Raw genomic sequence first — 19,712 nt, 5'->3', positions numbered from 1 at the left:
GTAAAAGTGAAAGGCAAGTCCATCCCACTTGTATTGGCTTCAACCATTTCCAAATTAATGAAATCCAGTCTGTATGCTCTAATCGGGGATGATTACTTTCTTTCAAGAAGGAGGGATGTCACAAACTGCAGACGTGTCAAGTCACTAAAGAATGGATCCAACCTTCAGATCTCGGCCGAGGGGCCTAAACCCTAAGAAGCAGAAGCAGTAGAAGCAGAAGAAGTGGAAAACTAATGACGTGGCACGTGTTGTGCGGAATTCCGGATTTTACTCTGATTGATGACGTGGCATCCTGTTCGAAACTCCGGATTTTACGATGGCCTACTAGCGTAGCAAAGCTGTACGGATTTTCTCTTTTTGTGATGACTATTGACGTGGCAGTTGTACAGATTTTCGTAAATCACGCTGGCAATTTTAGTAGCTTTTTGGACCAGTTGCTTTGGAGTTTCAAGCTTTTTATGTAAACTGCTTTTAATGGCCAAGGGCCTTTGAATATGAGGCTAGGGCTCATTCTCTGGCACTATTCTGAGAGAAGGTGCAGAGCGTGGAGTACCGGCTTGTACTGTGTTGATGCAATATAAAGAAATACCGAAAGGGGCACCAAGGTTTGGGGCAAATACTCTCTGGGGTGGAATTCCGCCACTCCCTGTCGCCTGTGCTCTCTCTCTCTCTCTTTCAGTTTCAATTGTTATTAAAGTGCTAAAAGTCTATTTCACTATGTTCTTTTCTATTGGCGCGTGGTCCCCGTCTTGTGACGGGATCTCTATACCTGATGGAGGGGCTCCAAGGGCCTCCTGCATGAGGGACTCCAGGTCGAAGCCGGTGAAGCAACAACTCCTTCCATGGCTCCTCCCCTGGAAGCAATCCTCTGACCATAAACTTCCCAATAAGGGCTCTGCTCTATAAGGCGATGACCTGCCGGGGTACTTTGGCCCGGGCTAGCAGGGTGTCGCGCCCTGACCAAAGAAAATTCCCGATCAACCTCTCTAGACGGTTGATACAGGTGTCGCGCCCTGACCAAAGAAAATTCCCGATCAACCTCTCTAGACGGTTGATACAGGAGCTCGAGAAGATCCAGCAAGACGTTATGTACCACATAGGAGCCAATAGCACCTGGTTGGCCACTACAACTCTGCCTGTCAAAGAGAGCCGTGCCGAACTCGAATGCAACAACTTCCTCTTACTAGACAGGAGGAGGGGAGCAGTCTTCTGATCAGTCGGAGTTAGGGGACAAGTCCATGCCAGCCTGACAACCCAGATAACAAACAAGAGTCCCTAGGGGAATCTACCTGAAACCCTCACCACGTGACCAATTAGGCGTAGGAGCACTGCCAAGTTGCCAACCCCGAAAGCTACTATCTTCCTCCAGTTGATCAATGCTCCTAATGCACAACAAAACACCTCAAGAGCTTGCTCACTTGTGCAGATTGGCATCCTGACCATCCAAGTACAAGGCTGAATCATCGGCAAACTTAGCGTCAAGTAACTCGTCTCCCCTAACAGGGAGCTCTAAACCACGCAAGCCAACTTGCTGTGAAGTCAAAAATCTGCTCATCGCCTTAACATAGAACAGAAAGAGGAAGGGGGCTAGAGGGCAACCCTATCTGACCGAACGTGTGAGCATGAAGCGTTCCCCTCCTCCCCCTGCCAAGAGCACCTGACTGTGCGCACACCTGTAGAGAGCTCACACACCTCTGATCCAAGCATTTAAGAAACCCATCCTGCATAGAGTGCCCTCCAAGAAATCCCAGTCAACTCTGTCGTAAGCCTTCTCAAAATCGAGAAGAAGTATCACCAGATCCTCCCCTCGGAGACACGCGAGGGCAGACGCCTCCCAAAAAGTGAAGATATTGTCAAGGATACTACGCTCCTTGACAAAACTTATTTGAGTCCCATGTATAAAGCACTCTAGAAGTGGCTTGAATCCTCAAGCGCAGAGCCTTTGATAGAATTTTGAAGGCTGAGTTGAGGATGGTGATGGGTCGCCACTACCGAATCTCATCCAAGGAGCCTCCCTCCTTGGGAATAAGGTAAATCAAGCCCTCACTCATGCTGTCATGCATCTCTCCAATGTGCAAGATATACTGAAATGTGCTGCAAAGATCTGAACCAAGCGAGTCCCAATACTCCAAGAAGAAGCTGGGAGTCAAACCGTCCTCCCCTGGACAGTTATTGCGGGGGAGTGCTCTGAGGGCCTCATAGAGCTCTTCTAGCTGGAGGAAAAGCTCTCGTCTCTGACGCATCTCCTCAGTAGCAAGGCAAGGTATCTACTCTCTGCATGCATCTTGACACTCTGATTGAGGCTCAACTGACAGCAAATCATCGTAAAAGTTAGTAGCAATTGCACGCATATCCTCAGGCTCCGAAGCAACTGACGGTGTGCCCGAGACACTCAAGGTGGAGCCTTCACCGAGAGGCCAAGTCCCCGCAGCTTTGAGCACGCAAGCTGGGGGCTAGCATCTAGCTGACTTGAGTCTCCTTTGGTGCGGCTTATGGAGGGTCTGTCCAGAAAACGGCCCTTGTCACTTTAAGCTTAATGCGCACGGAAGCCTTCATGGCACCGCGCACTGGAAAGTTAAGTGCGGAAGCGTCATTAAGGATCTGTTGAGCGAATGAGGCTATTCAGGCCTTGAGCGCAAAACCTGCTGACAGTCGTCGATTGCGAACAAAGAGCGCCTCGGGCGTGCGTTTGTGAAGGTGCATGGCTGATCTCGAAGAGGAACGTCGGATCTCCTCAACTGGCTGACACTGGTGTGCGCATGGCAGGGCCCCACTGTCTTAAAGAACTCCCCAGTAACTCTATCACCCACCTAGGTCCACTGAGATGCCTACCAATGGAAGGCAAACTCATGACGCAACTGCTCAATGCTAGCCAGCTGCTGTCAAGCCTGTTGCATCTGCTCCTCCAACCAAAGACTCTTTGGGTGATGCTCCTGCATCCTCTGCAAGGAAACAATGCCCCGTGGGAGAAGAAGATGCTTCTCCTCCTCCCTGGCCGCAACCAAGGGAGTTGCAGATTCCTGGAGGAAGAAGCGACTAAGCTCATCAAGTCCAGAGGCCACTCTACCAGCAAGGGTGTCCTACATGTCCAAGCTCTCTGTCCAAAGTACCACCACTCGCTCTCTAAGCTCTGGATCCAACAAGATCCTCTCAGGGATGCGCAACATTGTACTCCCCCTCCTATATCTGTCTGTCATAGTGAGAATCACTGGTGCAAGGTCCGAAAAAAGTAGTCCCTGTCACAATGCAAATAGATCCACAAGTCACAGATGCGGTCACTGGCGTAGAAGCCATCTATCCAAGATAGAGTCACTCCTACTCTGCAGTCAGAGCGAGAGAAAGACAAGCTGTCTCCTAAACTCACCCTTCAATTACACACTTAAGATGTTTTGAAAGGCTTTTTATTTTTCTGAGATTGGGGAGACCTAATTGGGAGGCTCACTTGCTTTAAATCCTTCGCTTACTTTTCAAGGCTCGTTAAATAGTAGCATTGTGTCTGAAAGCTACCAAAACATCAGAAACCCTCAAGGGCATACATAAACGCTCCCAAGCTGCCAACTCAGCCCTGTGCACAGTAGCATGGCTACCTCCAATCTTGTCAGAGCGGTCCTTCAACATGTTGAAGTCTCCCCCAACACACCACTGCTCTGCATGCGGCAGAGACTCTACAATATGAGACCAAAACTCTACCCGTGCACTTGCCACATCGGGTGCATATATGTTCAAGATGCCCATGAGGCAACCCTGAACCTGCATAGTAATCCACTGAGCCCTGCCCGACACAATAATACCTCTGTCCACAATGGCTTCGTGCCATGAGTCCGTAATAGTCATACATACCCTCCCTAGATACCATCAGATCTAAATGCAGCTGACCAAAATGTCTCATAACAACCACACAAAATCTGACCACATCATCTAATGCAGCTCTCACAAAGATGATGCTCCTAAAGCATAAGAATATCAATCTCACCACCCACAAGGCATAGTTGAAGCTCCTAACGCAACCGACCACGATGGCCCTCAAAATGGGGGCCCTCCTAATCCCTGCACATTCCATGAGACAATCCTCATGGAGTCGGTGAGAGAAGACCGATGCTGCGACAACAGCCAAACCTCCCTATCTTCGATGGATGGGAAGTAATCCGCATCCGAGCAACCCCGAGATAGGCGTGACTGTAAATATTGTCCAGCCCAGGACCAAGAGAGATGTGTCGTCTGTCGGGCTGACTCCTCTGTCCAAGAGTCCTCATGTATATATGCATATAACATGGTGGGCTCTGCGTGTCAGCAAAAAAGTGTACCACAATGTGTCTATATCCTTTTGTGTCAAGAGCCGTCACCGAGAACTTGACTAACGGCAATAGAGTCAATACCAAATCCGTAACCCCTAAGTCTCCTGTATGATGAGAGAACTCAAGAGCCTGAGCCAAAAGCCGATCCGTCACAGAGTCCAAAGTCCACTCAGACTGGTCCTTGCCACACAGAGAAAAAGAGAAACCAACCACTATGTCCATGGCCTCTATCCCTCTAGCTGCAAGAAATAGTACGCGGAGTCTGAAGCAAGCCGTCTCAAAGTTTGATGAAGAGTCTCCAAGGAAGCGTGTGAAGTTGTAAGCGAAGAAGTCCCATCGGCGACAGATGTCGAAACTCGTCAATCCTCGAGGGACTACAGGAAACGGTGACGTCTGCACCAGAAGGGGGGTCTGCAAGAAAGTCTGCTCCTCTCACGACAGGCGACTCGTGGCAAAAGCGGTGCCGAGAGACCTCCTAGCAGACGATGAAGATCCTGCCCCTGAGCGGGCCGTGGGGCAAGAGCAAGAGGGAATGAGGTAGCAAGGGGGCTAGTGGGTGGAATGAGAGGGGAGGCGACAGCAACGGGGGGAATGGGAGGGGAGGTGGAAGAGATGGAGGCGGAGGGGGGGGCAGTAGGTGGCACGGGGGGGGGGGGGGGAGGGGCTGTCAGTGGTGAAGTTGAGGTGGAGAGTGGAACTGTGACCTTGTTCTATTGTAAAGGTTCAAAACGGTTCCCTGTGAGAACCGACTTGTAAAGTGCAGCGGAAGTGAATGTTGAACTTTGCTCAAGATGAGTGCTCCGCACTGTGCTCAAGGGTTCCTTTTACTTACGGAAGGGAGAGCCTTCCGTGCCTTTAGTGAGAGAGTGCAATGGACACAAACAAAGTGATGAACACTGTGAATGAAGGAAGGTACATGAGACTGAGAGATAGAAAGAGAAGAATACGACACCAGAATGTTGTCAAACCCTCCTCTGAAGGCCCCACTCTCTATGGCGAGAGCGGTCTACTATTGATTGCACAAATCTCTACAGTGCTTTGGACTGGCCGACGATGTCGACGACGATGAGGACCACGACGAGACGGGCTGAAATCTGAACATGCTAATGGCTGAAATCTGCAAATCTTATCTGCTGAATTCCGACTCTATGTCGGTGACGATGTTGATGGCGACGATGCGACGACGACGACGTGCTGAAAACGCAGATGCTGAAATTTGCGTTTTCTGGGCTGAATCTGCAAACTACGCTGGATCTGACCGTGCGGCGAGGATCTCCTACTGGAAGGTGAGATCTGCGAGGTTCGGGGCTTCTACTACGGAGTCTTGATGCTGAAAACTGAAAACGCTGGTGCTAACTGAGGTTCTGTCGCAATGAATTTGCAAAACACTGAGTTGCTTTGCTGGTCCAAAAACGCTTGGCTGAATTCCGTCTTGTTGATGCAAACCTACTAATGCTAGGGCTGATCTGTGGTTTTTGTCGCCAGGCTGCTGCAATGCAAAACACTGGGCTTGTTCTGCTGAAAAAGCTAGCTGTAGGGGTCATCTGCTCCAAAAACGCTAGGTGTCCTCTGGGGTACCTGCTGAGACGGTGTCTGTTGAACATGCGGTTCCTGCTGCCTCTTCTGCCAGAAATGCTAGCGCTAGGGTTTCTTATATTCTTGAGGTTCTAAATTGCCCTACCCAATTCCCAACAAAAGTCACTTAAAAATAATAAGCGAAAAATGTCAAAAATACGAAAAATAGGTCTATGCATTGTAAAAATGCTCTTGATGGAATCTGATTGAAATCTGATGGTCATGATGTGTGCAACCAGAGGATATGCATCTATTCTAAGTGCCTAGACATGCACGGTCTGCGAACAGACTCACAAAACTGCCATAACACTTCCTAATCTCGGCTGACTGAACTGAACCAAACCGATGTCATGAAGTAGCTTGTCCACGTACACATAGGGTTAGATGTGCACGTGACACGACTGCTCTGCTGCCCTGGTGTAGGACAACCATCAAGGGGGGGCGAACTAGCGTGCTGGTCCCTCGCGGCGGTGACCACGGCCCTGCTGTCATCCCTTCTCTGCCTGGGCACCAAGCTCAGAGGAGGAACCTGCCTACCTCCCTGTGTCTCTGTCTGTTGTGTCTGGCCAGCCTTAGGAGGCTGGGTCTGGGTCTGTGCCGAAGGTCTAGGCCTCCTCCGTGGACAGGCCTTTGCTAGATGGCCCATATATCGACAAATAAAGCACTGGTTTGGGAGGCCCAAGTACTCCACATCCTCGCGGAGCCAACCACCACTTACCGGAGGTAGTAGAACGATCTTAGGGAGGGTGTTCCTTTGTCACAGATTACCCAGATGGAATAAAGTTACTGATTTCTTTTGTGATTTCAGGGATACTGACAGGCTGACAGTATTCTGTTGTATGACTTTATGAAAAGAAGTACTTTGAAATGGAAATTCCTAATATGAATTTGTTATATGTGCTCTCTCATGTGTGTAGTGCTTGACTACATGTTTCAAAGACAAAACGACTGCAGCATTTAGGTCTTGTTCACCTGAGGGGTGATGTGGATATCATAGTAACAAGAGTTGGTTAATCAAGACATCAGCTAGAGATCGGTGCGGTCTAGATGTGACTCCTAAATACGTTACAGTGAGCATGATTCTCATCTAAGATCTCAACGGGGATAGTGATGTCAATGTGATGTGAATGCTCAATGACTGTCGTCTTTGTGATGTCAATGTGATGTGAATGCTCAATGACTGTCGTCTTCGCGCAAGCATTGGATGTATCGTTTAATGCATGGGTACTTAGAGTCAATGTCTATTGAACTAGTTTTTCTCCAATGTCTGTTTCTACAAGCGTAATCGAGAGCGATTACGATTACAATTCTTTCAAGAGGGTGGTATGTCCCAAATTGATGACGTGGCATGACCTAAAGGATGGACTCCGGATAGGGAGGGTGTAACAGACTTGGATACTGCAAGTCAAGAATCTACCGCGACAGCACCAAATAACCACTTCAAAGCAGTTCACAGTTCACAATTTATTCGACACTGGCCCGGTGGAGTTCCGTGCCTAGAGATATTGGCCCCAAAGACAAGCGCCCCTTTCGGTATTTCTTTTTGTATTAATCTGAGTTCAAAGTACAAGAGTGCAGATAGGCGCTCACACTCAGACTCTGCGGCCTGCTCACATATTTAAAGTTACAAGGGATGCCAAAAGCAAAGCCCCAAAATCTGAAAATCAAAAGCCCATAAATAAAGCAAAGGCTCTTTCTCTCTTGCTTATAAAATAAAGCAAGTTCCAAAAAGTTGTCCAATCAAAAGCTGTTAAAACAAAGTAGAAGCCTCATTCTTCTATGCTTTTATAAAATAAAAGCAAAAGCTTCTCTCTCTCTCTCATCTCTTGCTTTGAGTTAAAGCAAAAGCCAAAATCTGCCCAGCTTTCCGTAAATCACGCTGGTGTCTGTACAGCAGGCCACGTGTCAGCCCGCCACGTCAACAAATCAGGGTTAGGATTAGGGTTAGGGTTAGGGTTAGGGTTTCAACAAAATTAGGGTTTTTGGTTTTAGGGTTAGAGTTTTAACAAAATTAGGGTTTTTGATTTTAGGGTTAGGGTTTCAACAGAATTAGGGTTTTTGGTTTTAGGGTTAGGTTTCAACAGAATTATGGTTTTTGATTTTAGGGTTAGGGTTTCGGGCAGCCACATCATCACTTTGTGACATACCCCCCTCTTGAAAGCATTGTAATCGCCCTTGATTACGCCTGCAAAACAGACAGAGGCCATAAACCGTATTAGCAGACACTAACTGTTAGTACCTACGTATTAGGAACACACATCTAGCACATGTACCAATCGAGAGTCACGTCACATGACATTCAACATTCATTCGGATCTTAGACCGTGATTTATCGGCAATGTAGCTAGCAATCGCATCTAACTCCAGTCGGGACCTCATCGATGCCTATTGCAACCATGTCTATTCGAGATCAATTAGACCAAAATGCCACAATCATTTCGTCTATCAGTTCTTGCCCTTAAAAACAAGTCAAGAACAAATCAGTTTCATATTCCGGAATTCCATTTCATAAAGTCATCCAACGAAATACGATCAGCTCTCAGTATCCCTGAAGCTCAAAGAGACATTAGTGACTCTAGTATTCAAAAATCGAAGCATCTGTTGACAAAGGAGCGGAGTAACTCCCCTCTTGTGCAAACCCACTGCACCAGATCTCGTGCCAAGCTAAATTCTGGGTTCCATTTGGAATAGACTATGCTAAACCAAAAGCTTCAAGGTAAAGATTCACATTCTGAGGAATATCTGCTAGGTCTTCCTCCTCCATTCATTTCGCATCCAATGCGAAGTAGGTCTTGAATTTAACCAAGAACTGTCAATTCGCTTTACCTTCTTTCTTTCTTTCTGTGCCAATTTCTGTTCTGGAACGAGTATCTGCTCGTTTTCGTCCAATTCGGGTCGCACCTCTGGCTTCCCATCATCGGGCACATCGCCTTCAAAAGGCTTTAAGAGACTCACATTAAAAAACATTGTGAATCCTCCAAGTATTCTGGCAGCTTCAGTCCAAAGGAGATATCATTTATCTAACCTAGAAAGGTCCACACTATGTCATGCTAAGCTTACAAAGAAGCCGCTCCTTTCCCTTTTGTTTTTTTTTTCGGTCGTGCCTTCCCATAATGTAAGAGCACCCAATTCTTCTCCTTCAATTTCAAATCGCGAAAATGGTGATCTACTGCCTTTTTCTATCTTTCCTGAAATTTTTGTAAAGCCTTCCGGACCAAGTCCATCGTGAACTGGTCGGCTTCAAAGAAAAGTCTCATCTTTTGCGCTAAGGGTAGAATCTTCGTAGCAAATTCAAAAATCTCAAGTGGCACCTTCCCCATCAAAGAGTTAATCGTGTTTCTGTATGCATATTCCACCAAAGGTAAAAACCTTTCCCAAGTAGTCTTTTGATCCAACAAAGAAGACTTCAACAAATCTAGTACCACTCAATTAGCAATCTCTGATTGCCCGTCAGTCTACCAGTGGAACGAGAACTGCAACCACGTGCCTATGTTCTCCCATATAGCCATCCAAAACAAACTCGTGAACCTAGGGTCCTGTCGAAGACAATCGTCTCAAGCATGCCATGTAATCTGAAGACCTGGGCAATTAACAATCGTGCCCAAGCTATGTTCTCGAGAGATGAAATCCATTGCAATATTTTCCCAGGGGTGGGTAGGTATGGGTAAAGGCTGTAACAATCCCTGTTCTTTATGCCTGTCAAACTTGACCTTCTAGCATACCAAGCAACTGCGCACAAACTCGTCCACATCCTTCTAGAGTCTCGGCCAAAAGAAGTATTTCTCTACCCCTTTCAAGGAGGTAGCAATGCCGCGGTGACCCGTATAAGGCGGACAGTGGCATTCGGTTAGAACCTTTTCCCTCAAAGACTGTGTAACGCACAACATGGTTTTCTTCATCAAGTAGCCATTCCCAATGGAATAGTCCGCCGCTATCTCCCCTTTCTGTATTCAAATGAATACATCTGCAAAATCTGTTCTTTGGCGTACTGACCGACCATATCCTCGAAGTTCCTATGATGTATCGCGGAAATAGCCAGAACCAACGGCTTGCTGAACAAAGTATTTGCCACCAATTTCTTCTGTCCCTGCACATGGACAATCCGAAAGTAAACCGTGGCAAGAAGTTTTGCCCACCGCATCTGCTTTTTCCGATAGCTGCTTCCGTGACAAGTAGTGTAAACTCCCATCATCTGTGAAAAGCGTAAAATGGGCTCCGAGTAGGTAATGTCGCCACTGAATAAGAGCATGGATAGCCGCCAAAAGCTCTTTCTCACCAATCTGTGTTGTCATTTCCGGCCTTGAGAACAATCGGCTCCATAAGCAATGACATTGCCTTCTTGCATTAGGACCGCACCCACTACGACCACAAGCATCACAATATACTTTAAATGACTTTTGCAAGTCCGGCAAAGTCAAAACTAGTCCCGTAGTCAATTTCTCTTCCAAAGTCTGAAAGGCAGTCACCTCTGTGGGTCCCCATGAGAAAGGGACTCCTTTCTGTGTCAAGATATGGAAAGGGGAAGCAACCTCAGCAAACTTTCGAATGAACCACCTGTAGTACGAACACACTCCCCAGAAGCTTCTAACTTCATGAACATTCTTCAAATCAGGCCAATCACGGATAGTCTCTATATTGGCCGGATCCATTTGCACTCCTGCTGCTGAGACAATGTGTCCCAAAAAGTGTATCACTGGTAGGAAAAATTCACTTTTCCATTAATCACTAACTTGTGATCTCGTAATGCCTGAAAGACCTGAAGCAGATGATCTCTATGTTCTTCCTCATTCCTGGAAAAAACAATGATATCATCAAAGAAAGTGCCAACAAATAGCCTGTACTCTCGAAAAATCATGTCCATCATCTGGTTAAATGTCACAGGAGCATTGGTTAAGCCAAAAGGCATCACCAAAAACTCAAATAACCCAAAAGTCATCCGAAAGGCTGTCTTGTAGGCGTCTTCCGGCGCGATTCGGATCTGATAATATCCACTCTTCAAATCAATCCTGCTAAAACACGAGGATCCCTATACTCTGTCGAGTATATCATCGATCCTAGAAATCGAAAATCTGTTCTTGATGGTGATTTTGTTGAGAGCTCTGTAATCGATGCACATTCTCCGAGATCCGTCATTCTTCAAAACCAACAACACTAGAGAGCAAAACGGTGAAGTACTAGACTGGACAAGACCCTTTTCCAAGAGGTCTTTCACTTGGTTCATAATCTCTTCATTCTGGGCTCGGCTCACATGGTAAGGTGACCGGTTCGGTGGTGTGCTTCCTGGCATCAGTATAATCCACAGGACGAGCGGGTGGTAACACGCCTAACAGGCCCACTGAAAAGCAATCGGCATGATTGTGGAGAAAATCTTGGCGTTCTTTTGTTCAGGTCCAAAACATATTCGACCTTTATCCATCGTTCAGTTCTCTCCCAAAATTTTAAAAAAAAATGAGTAAAAAAACTGAAGTTCATCAAGTACAATCTCTAAGCTCTTCATTTGTCAAAGTCGCTTTCTCGCCCCGGTAGTCACCCATGGCGTTGTTGTTGTGGTACCAAGGGATTTCGGGTAGAACGTCACAACCTCCAAAGGCAAGTACGTAAAACTCCTCGTGCCCTAAACACCCCTGTCATTGCAAACGAAGTTTGCCAAAGCTCAGTGTAATGGCAACATCCCGCCCGGGTACCACTCGAACTACATCCGCCTATGGCCTAAGCCTATCGGGCGTAATTCCAAATCGAGCCGCCAATTCAAGAAGTTGGCCTTAGCTCCTACAAAAGAGCTTCAGGATCTTTCACTTTGCCTCAGAAGCAGCAAAGTTTGTACTTTCATTCATTTGATTCGGTTCAGGCTCCACGCGATGTGGTACCAATTCTGCTTTTTATCTGCCTTTTCTTCCACGTCTCTCAGCTGCTTTAGAACTTTCTGGCCTTTCTTCATCCTGTCCATTCGGTGCCTTGCTAGGGCATTTCGCACAGAGATGCCCATTTTCCCCGGATTCAAAGCAGTTCCCCTCCTTTATGTAGCGAGCCCGCTCCTGAGGAGTAAGCTTGGGTCGTGCATCCTTCTTTTCTGGATTGCTCTTTCTCTTTCTACTTTCATTTGTCAAAGTCTGTTCAGCTCTTTATGTCATGATCTCATCGGTGGGGTAAGTCAGACTGCCAAAGTGGATGGCAAAACCCCGTTTCGCATGATTCATCAACTCCTAAATAGAAGTTGACTTCTGTTCAAAGCAGTGATCTCGGATCTTTGTAGGTAGACCCAAGGTATACCGCTCAATCTGTTCCTTAACGAGATCTTCTTAAATGAAGAGGCGGGTAGAAAAGAGCTCCAAAATCTCTCGCAATAAGCGTCCATTGTATCTTTCTTGGTCATCCGAAGATGGTTCCAAGCAGTTCGTATATCACGTTCATACTCTCGAGTCAACCAAGAAGAAATAAAAAGCCTCTTGAATTTCAGCCATTTAATTGGCGCAGTCTTGCTTAATAGAAGCGTGGACCACCAAGTTCGAGCATTCCCCTTAAAGTAAGAGGCAGCTCTCCGAATCTTAGAGTGCTCTGAGTAACGTCCTCCCACGAAAGCGATGTCAAACTGCTGTACAAAAGACAAAGCCTTCGAAGCATCTCTATATCAAGAAAATGTATCAAATTTAATTGACTGTCCACCTTCTTAAACTCTCGGACTTTCTTGCTTTCGTCTTCCAGAAAGTCATACTGGTTGGCTTTGTAAAAATTCTTCTTTGCATAAAAGTTGTTGTCGTCAGAGTCTAAACTGTCTGTAGACGAGTCCTCTGTAGAACTGTCACTCACGGGGCGAGATTTAGACTTCTTTGCCTTTTTCTTGCCCTTTCCAAAGCATTGCTTTTTGCTTCGCTTTTTTTTTTGCCTTTTCGGTCTTTTTCACTCGAGTCAAATGAGCTAGAAGAACTATCAGAAGAAGAAGAAGAAGAAGAAGAACTGGGTACTTCTTCAAATTGAACTCGCTTATTCTGTTTCTTTGCCTTTTCAAATGTCGATTGACGACCCAAATAGCCCGGGAAGTCAGTTCCTTTCTTCTGCTTTTTGCCCTGCTTTTTAGCTTTGTTTTGCGCGTCAAAAAGCTGAGCAATTCGTGCATCAGCCACACACTACGCGTGCACTTCCTTCAAAGAGGTCTTGCTCATATATTTTGCCATTTTCGGGTCCTTGGCAAAATTGAGCATCATCTTTGTTGCATCGCCGATCAATTGACGATGCTCCATCTCTCAACGCTCCGCCTGAGTAGGCCGAGGCAGGCCATACTCCTTGCCGGATTCTTCGTTGTGATCCCTTCCCGCATCTCCGGATGCAAAGGGAGTCGGCTGATCTTTGCCTGAAGCCATAGGTGCCGCGGAAAAAAAAAATGGGATCGGATTTCCCGTAGAAGAGAAATCGGCCGTGCTCTGATACCACTGTTAACAGACTTGGACACTCCAAGTCAAGAATCTACCGCGACAGCACCAAATAACCACTTCAAAACAATTCACAGTTCACAATTTATTCGACACTGGCTCGGCAGAGTTCCGTGCCTAGAGATATTGGCCCCAAAGATTGGCACCCCTTTTGGTATTTCTTTTTGTATTAATCTGAGTTCAAAGTACAAGAGTGCGGGCAAGCGCTCACACTCGTACTCTGCGTCCAGATGCTCTAAGTTGTGAGAGACCTGCTCACATATTTAAAGTTACAAGGGATGCCAAAAGCAAAGCCCCAAAAGCTGAAATCAAAAGCCCATAAATAAAGCAAAGGCTCTTTCTCTCTCTTGCTTATAAAATAAAGCAAGTTCCAAAAAGCTGTCCAATCAAAAGAGTTTAAAATAAAGCAGAAGCTTTTTCTCTCTCATTCTTCTATGCTTTCCGTAAATCACACTGGTGTCCGTAGAGCAGGCCACGTATCAGCCCGCCACGTCAACAAATCAGGGTTAGGGTTAGGGTTAAGGTTAGGGTTTCAACAAAATTAGGGTTTTTGGTTCTAGGGTTAGGGTTTCAACAAAATTAGGGTTTTTGATTTAGGGCTAGGGTTTCAGCAGAATTAGGGTTTCTAGTTTTAAAGTTAGGGTTTCAACAAAATTAGGGTTTTTGATTTTAGGGTTAGTGTTTTAGCAAAATTAGGGTTTCGGGCAGCCACGTCATCACTTTGTGACAGAGGGGACACATCCCTAGGGAAAGATGCAAAAGAAGTTCTATCAACTTTCAAGTCTTTCCAAGTGGCCTATTTTTAAAAGTTCAGAGATGAGAATCATTGCCAGGGCCTCACTCTCAGGCAGATTAGCTTGGCAGCACTGCTGAGAAGAGGATCCTCAGACATTGTACTTTGTGAAGCACAATAATAAAGAAATATCGAAAGGGGTGTCAGTCTTTGGTGCCAGTCTCTCTCTCCGGGCGCAGAACTCCGCCATGCTGTGTCGTCTCGCTCAGTTTGTCCAGATATTTCAGTTTCTCTCAAGTGTGTTGCATTAGATTCTCGACTTTGAATGTCCAAGTCTATTACACGGTATGTCACATGTTAACGCGGCTACAGAGATACCAGATTGGTTAGGGTTTGTAACCCTAACCTTTGATCAACTTGTAGAACTCGACCCAGAGACCTAAATAAAAAGAACCAAATACCTTGACCAACTTATAGAACCTGGCCGAGGAGCCTAAGCCCTAAACCCTATAGAAGACTCAACTCAATATTTCCATAAAGATGACATGGCATGACTGTACGGTAGAGCATGTTTTGTGAAAGTGTTGATGTGGCTCTATACGAACACCCACGTTTTACGGGCCAGCCCTCTGGATGCTAGATGTTGGGATAGGATGCTTTTGGAGATGTAATTGTTTTTAGAGGCCCGGGGTTTTTAAGCATGTGCAAGAGGGTCCCCTTTGTAGGAAGTAGAGAAGTTGCCTTTGATCAACTTGATCAACTTGTAACACTCGATCGAGAGACCTAAATACAAAAGAACCAAAGACCTTGACCAACTTATAGAACATGGCCGAGGAGCCTAAGCCCTAAACCCTATAGAAGACTCAACTCAATATTTCTATAAAGATGACATGGCAGCACTGTACGGTAGAGCATGTTTTGTGAAAGTGTTGTTGTGGCTCTATATGAACACCCACGTTTTACGGGCCAACCCTTCGGACGCTAGATGTTGGGATAGGATGCTTTTGGAGATAAGAGCTCTTCATGTGATTGCTTTTAGAGGCCCGGGGTCTTTAAGCATGTGCAAGAGGGTCCCCTTTTTGCATTCCCAATTGCAGGAAGTAGAGAAGTTGCCTCCGAACATGTACCTTGTTGAAGCAATATAAAGAAATATCGAAAGGGACATTGTAACGAGAGGGCACCGCGTGCCAACGAAAAAAGAACAGACTAACAGACTTCAAAGCACTTTAAACAACAGAACTTAAAGAGATGCACAACACACGAGACGGGAGTGGCGGAATTCCGTCCCAAAAAAGCACCGGCCCTAAACCTTGGCGCCCCTTTCGGTACTTCTTTATATTGCTTGAACTTACTACGACGCCGGTACTCCGATCTCTGCACTTCCACGCGGAAACGTGCCACACAATAAGCCCATGGCACATATTTAAAGGCCCTGGGCCTATCCAAAAGCAATACATGAAAAGCATCAAGTTTAAAAGCATCTGGTCTCTACAAGCATGCGCAAAGGGAATGTTCACACAATCTGCCACATCATCAACAGTCAACACAATTCGCGAAAATCCATACAATGCCACGTGGCAGTCAATGCAAAACATGGGGCACCGTACGGCTTCCACATCATCAGTTCTTACGCCAGAGAATTTGTCAGTGTGTTGGTCTTGCTTTATTTATGGCCCTAGGCCCTTGGGCCCCCATCAGATAGGGTCCCATAAGCTGATGGAAACTTCTTTTAAAATTAGGCTACACGGAAAGATTTGAAAATTCGTAAAACTTTTTTTTGACTTCTTTTGCTACTTCTTCTCTTAGGGTTTAGGTGTTAGAGTTTAGGCATCTCTCCAGATTTGTCCAGTCGGTCCCAGGTTCGCCCAAGGACAGGTGCTAGGGAGTGAGGGCTGTTTCGGAATTAGGCCACATGGCAAGATTTGTAAGTTCGTAAAACTTTTTTTGCTTCTTCTGCTACTTCTTCTCCTAGGGTTTGGGTGTTAGAGTTTAGGCATCTCTCCGGATTCGTCCAGTCGGTCCCAAGTTCTCCCAGGGATAGGTGCTATGCCCGGCCAATGTGAGGTAGGTCTCTCATATCAGGTTGTGTCTAGCCATGTTTAACCTTGAGTTTTGGCTTGGTTCCATGGTCCTTTATGGTCCTGCAGGCTGGGAATATTATTCCCTAGCCTTGGTACATTTTCCCCTTGGACCTCCTGTGCATCCAGTGCATATTTTTCCCCATTTACCAAGGTCGTGGAGTCTTGAGGCTGTGTTGGGCAGCCAGCTCTCTGGCCTATATGAGGAGCAGGGGGGGGTCACCTCGAGTGCATGCAGAGTATCCCCAACAGGGGGGGTGCCCTCCCTTGGGTGCCCCAGTGGGCAGCCATGCGTGGCCGGCAGCCATTGGGCAGGAGAGGGAGCAGCCTAGCGTTTTTGGGCTGCTCCTCAGTCCAGCATTTTTGGGCAGTCCACCGTGAACAGTAGGAGGAGAGGTGTGCAGCAGGAGGGGCAGCCAGCCAGGCACTCAATTGCCCTTCCACATCTGTTGCAGTCCTTCTCTCATGCACTCGGAGCGGCAGTGCTAGACCCAGTGATCCTCATGGCATTCCTACTTCAGCTAGGAGGAGATCTACACTTTGCTTTCGTCATGGTTGCTCGATGGCTTCCCAGTTGTCGCCCATGTTGTCATCATGTCAATGATCTCATGTGCAGGACCAGTTGGCAATGTCAGTAGTAGTCGTACTTATGAGCACCTCGGGTCCATCCATTGGGCATGTCAGTTCTATGCCGGACCACCCTTGGTCACTTGTATGAGCAGATTGTTATCAGCATGGAGAGCCTTTCCCAAATCTCTCTCTCTCTCTCTCTCTCTCTCTCTCTCTCTCTCTCTCTCTCTCTCTCTCTCTCTCTCTCGTTGTTTTGAAATGTTAAAACTTAAAAGTCTGTTCCAGTCTGCTCTCTTCAGTTGGCATGTGGTGCCCTCCCATTACAATCCTCCTGTAGCTTCTCAAGTAGCTACCTTGGAAGAGCAACAAGAGAAGTATTGTTGCAGGCTTCCACAAGAGCTCAAACATATCTAAAAAAGCCACAAACATTCAACAGATGATGACCCGTGCACAGGACACAACAGGTACAATCTCCTTGTGGGGAAGTTGACTTTCCGCAAAAAGATGGAAGTCCCAAGATCAATCCCAGAACAAGAATCAGTCTCAATAGCAAGACAACAAGAAGAAGTTCCAGAAAAGGATATTCAGTAAAGGACCTGAAACTACTGAAGAAAGAATGGAGTGAAGGCAAATGCTTCACGTGCAGAGAACTGGAGCATAAGTCTGTTGATTGCCTTACTAAAACTTCTGACTATAAACCAAAGACCTTTAAAGCTACGGAGGCAAAAGGGAAAAAAAGCCAAAATCCATGGTTGAAGGGATAAAGGAAAAGACCTTTCATTGAACATTAAGGCCCCTGTCAAATGCAGGTTCCAGACAGGGCCCAAAAACCTCCAGTTGGGTGCCTCTAGCTATCACACACAATGGCCATAACAAGAGTTTAAACATTTATAGCCCTTGTCATCAACAAATGAGCATAGACCAGCTGGTATGCCTTCTAAATGGGCTGACCAGTTCAACACTTGAGACTGCATTTCGCATGGTTCCTTTTCTGAATGTCCACAGTAAGCAATCTAGTGCAAGACCAAATACCTTGCGACAATTTGAGTAGTTGTTGCGACTTGAGGGCCATAGTGGTAATCAAGTCTACTTCTCTGACATTGAGGGCCAAAGATACTTTTAGAGCAGTAAATTCTTAGACAAATTCTCCTGGTCAGGGTGAGACCTTGTCCTGAGATCCTAGTTTTGTTGAGGATCCAATTGAGGTGTTGTGTTGCACACTTAAGGGTCATGTGCAAGTTTACATTTGGTAGATCGAAACACAGGTTTACCAAGAAATATGGATCAACTTTAGCATTGTAGTCGGGGGATAATATTTATGGGATACTTAGTGGTGATACACTCTGAAGAACCTACAACATCACTAAAAGGTAAAAGGGTAGATCTTTCCAAATTTTAACAGGTGAGTCAAGTGTGAATTGGTGATGCCGAATAATGTGAGTAGAGTGCAGGTGAATTGGCATATGGTTCCTCGTACTACCCCCCCCCCCCCCCCCCCCCCCCCCCCCCCCCCCCCAACCAGCACGAACCAAGCTGCTTGCAGAAACCTCATTCCAAGCTTGACAGAATGTTCATTGTTCTTACAAAGCATATCAGCTGACTGTTCGCACAGATTTTGTTATACATATCTGTAGCTATTAACTAGAAAAAAGCGACTCACTGTATCCATGTGAAGCAAGGTCACAACAAAGTGCACTGTAAGTCGTTCTGCATGCCCATAGGCCATGTGAGAAGATAACCACAGGCAATCTCCCCTCATCGCCACTGTCACCCGATGTCAGAATTGGGGTTGCTACAGCTGCCTGTATCAACACTCCAGGCCACATGCAAGAATGAACTATTCCTGGAAAACCCACAAATGCCAGCATCATCCACTGATGATCGCCTTCAACAGACAATCGGAACAGCTTTTGCAATTACTTAACAAACCTGTCAAAATCCAAATAGCAAGCCGGTGCATGGAGGAAGAGGGGCGAATGAGCTTGGATATGTAACCCCATGTGTACATTATGCTGGGCATCCATCTGGAGGCACTACTAAGAGGTGTAGAGCCGCGATTGGCACGCGACGTTGGGTAGAAGATGCGAATGAGAGGAGCACCTTGGGCATCAGCAAGCATCACAAAGTCAGGACTGTTGTGCTGTAGCAGGGTAGCTGTGGCAATCCCCCCATGGACACCTTCAGTCCTTCGCAGCTCAAAATCAGCAAAGCCGACTGCATAAGGGCCAAGAGGCCTTGGCAGCCCCATGCCCCCTCTGCGACCCTCTAACGAAAGAAGAAAAGCTTCTTGTTTCTTCAGCAACGGGGAAGCAACAGGGAAGCTAACATCCTCGCCGTTATCAAGACATGCGATTGCCTGATTGCGGACTGATGCGACTTTAAGAAAGGAATAACGGGACTGAAATGCAAGAAGTAGAGTGAGCTGAAGGTGAGTAGGCGATCAATAGAGCCTGCATGCAGCGAAGGGTCATGAAGCAGCAGGCTCCAAATGCGCTACATGGTTCAAGAAGTATTTTTACTTGAAGTGGGAATTGGTCGGTGGGAAAAACATGGAATAGCTTAGAATCTCGACCAGTCTCGACTCTCGAGAGCTGTTGAGAGAACAGTTAATGGTGGGCGATAAGGGGATTGGGTCCGCAGCAGATAAACCCACATGACGCTGACGAGATGACCCGGTTTTTGCGTGACATGGAAATCTCGGTAGCCAACAGAATTACGGCAAGCAGGGGCACCCGGGCACCTGCTCCCGCTTTAAAGTCTTCACGATTCATAACCTTTCGCCTCCGCCGCCACTTGTACATATAGGCGTCGTTCCTGCACTTTTACAAGACCTTGGAGGCCAGGTTCAGTGTAGTCCTACCTACAAATTTTGAGATTTACCTCTAAATTTAATTACGAACTAGTGTGGCCGGCGGCCTTCGGCCGCTTATCTCCTCTCTCTCTCTCTCTTGCGGATGCTCTTCATGACCAACTCTCCCCGAGACCCCCAACCTCAAAGCAGTCCCATTTCTTGAGGCTGAAGGAGAACCCATAC

The 19,712-nt window shown here is 46.6% G+C and overlaps 1 protein-coding gene across 2 annotated transcripts in view; it reads right to left on the bottom strand.

Moving 5' to 3' along the window:
- LOC147465867 (uncharacterized) overlaps positions 1 to 19,390 on the bottom strand; it is a 33,310-nt gene extending 13,920 nt beyond the window's left edge. For both annotated transcript variants that reach the window (XM_086522511.1, XM_086522516.1), the window contains exons 1-2: positions 18,608 to 19,390; positions 18,339 to 18,521 (exon numbers count right to left, since the gene is read on the bottom strand). In XM_086522511.1, coding sequence (XP_086378637.1) covers positions 18,339 to 18,521; positions 18,608 to 18,926 — 502 coding nt within the window. In that variant the 5' untranslated portion in view covers positions 18,927 to 19,390. The remainder of the gene's footprint in view (positions 1 to 18,338; positions 18,522 to 18,607) is intronic.
- Positions 19,391 to 19,712: the final 322 nt, after the last annotated feature.

The sequence above is a fragment of the Adiantum capillus-veneris genome, chromosome 1, assembly GCF_014529385.1.
Source record: "Adiantum capillus-veneris isolate H3 chromosome 1, ASM1452938v2, whole genome shotgun sequence".
Classification (NCBI taxonomy): Eukaryota; Viridiplantae; Streptophyta; class Polypodiopsida; order Polypodiales; family Pteridaceae; genus Adiantum; species Adiantum capillus-veneris.
This window is presented reverse-complemented; position numbering and strand designations above follow the sequence as displayed.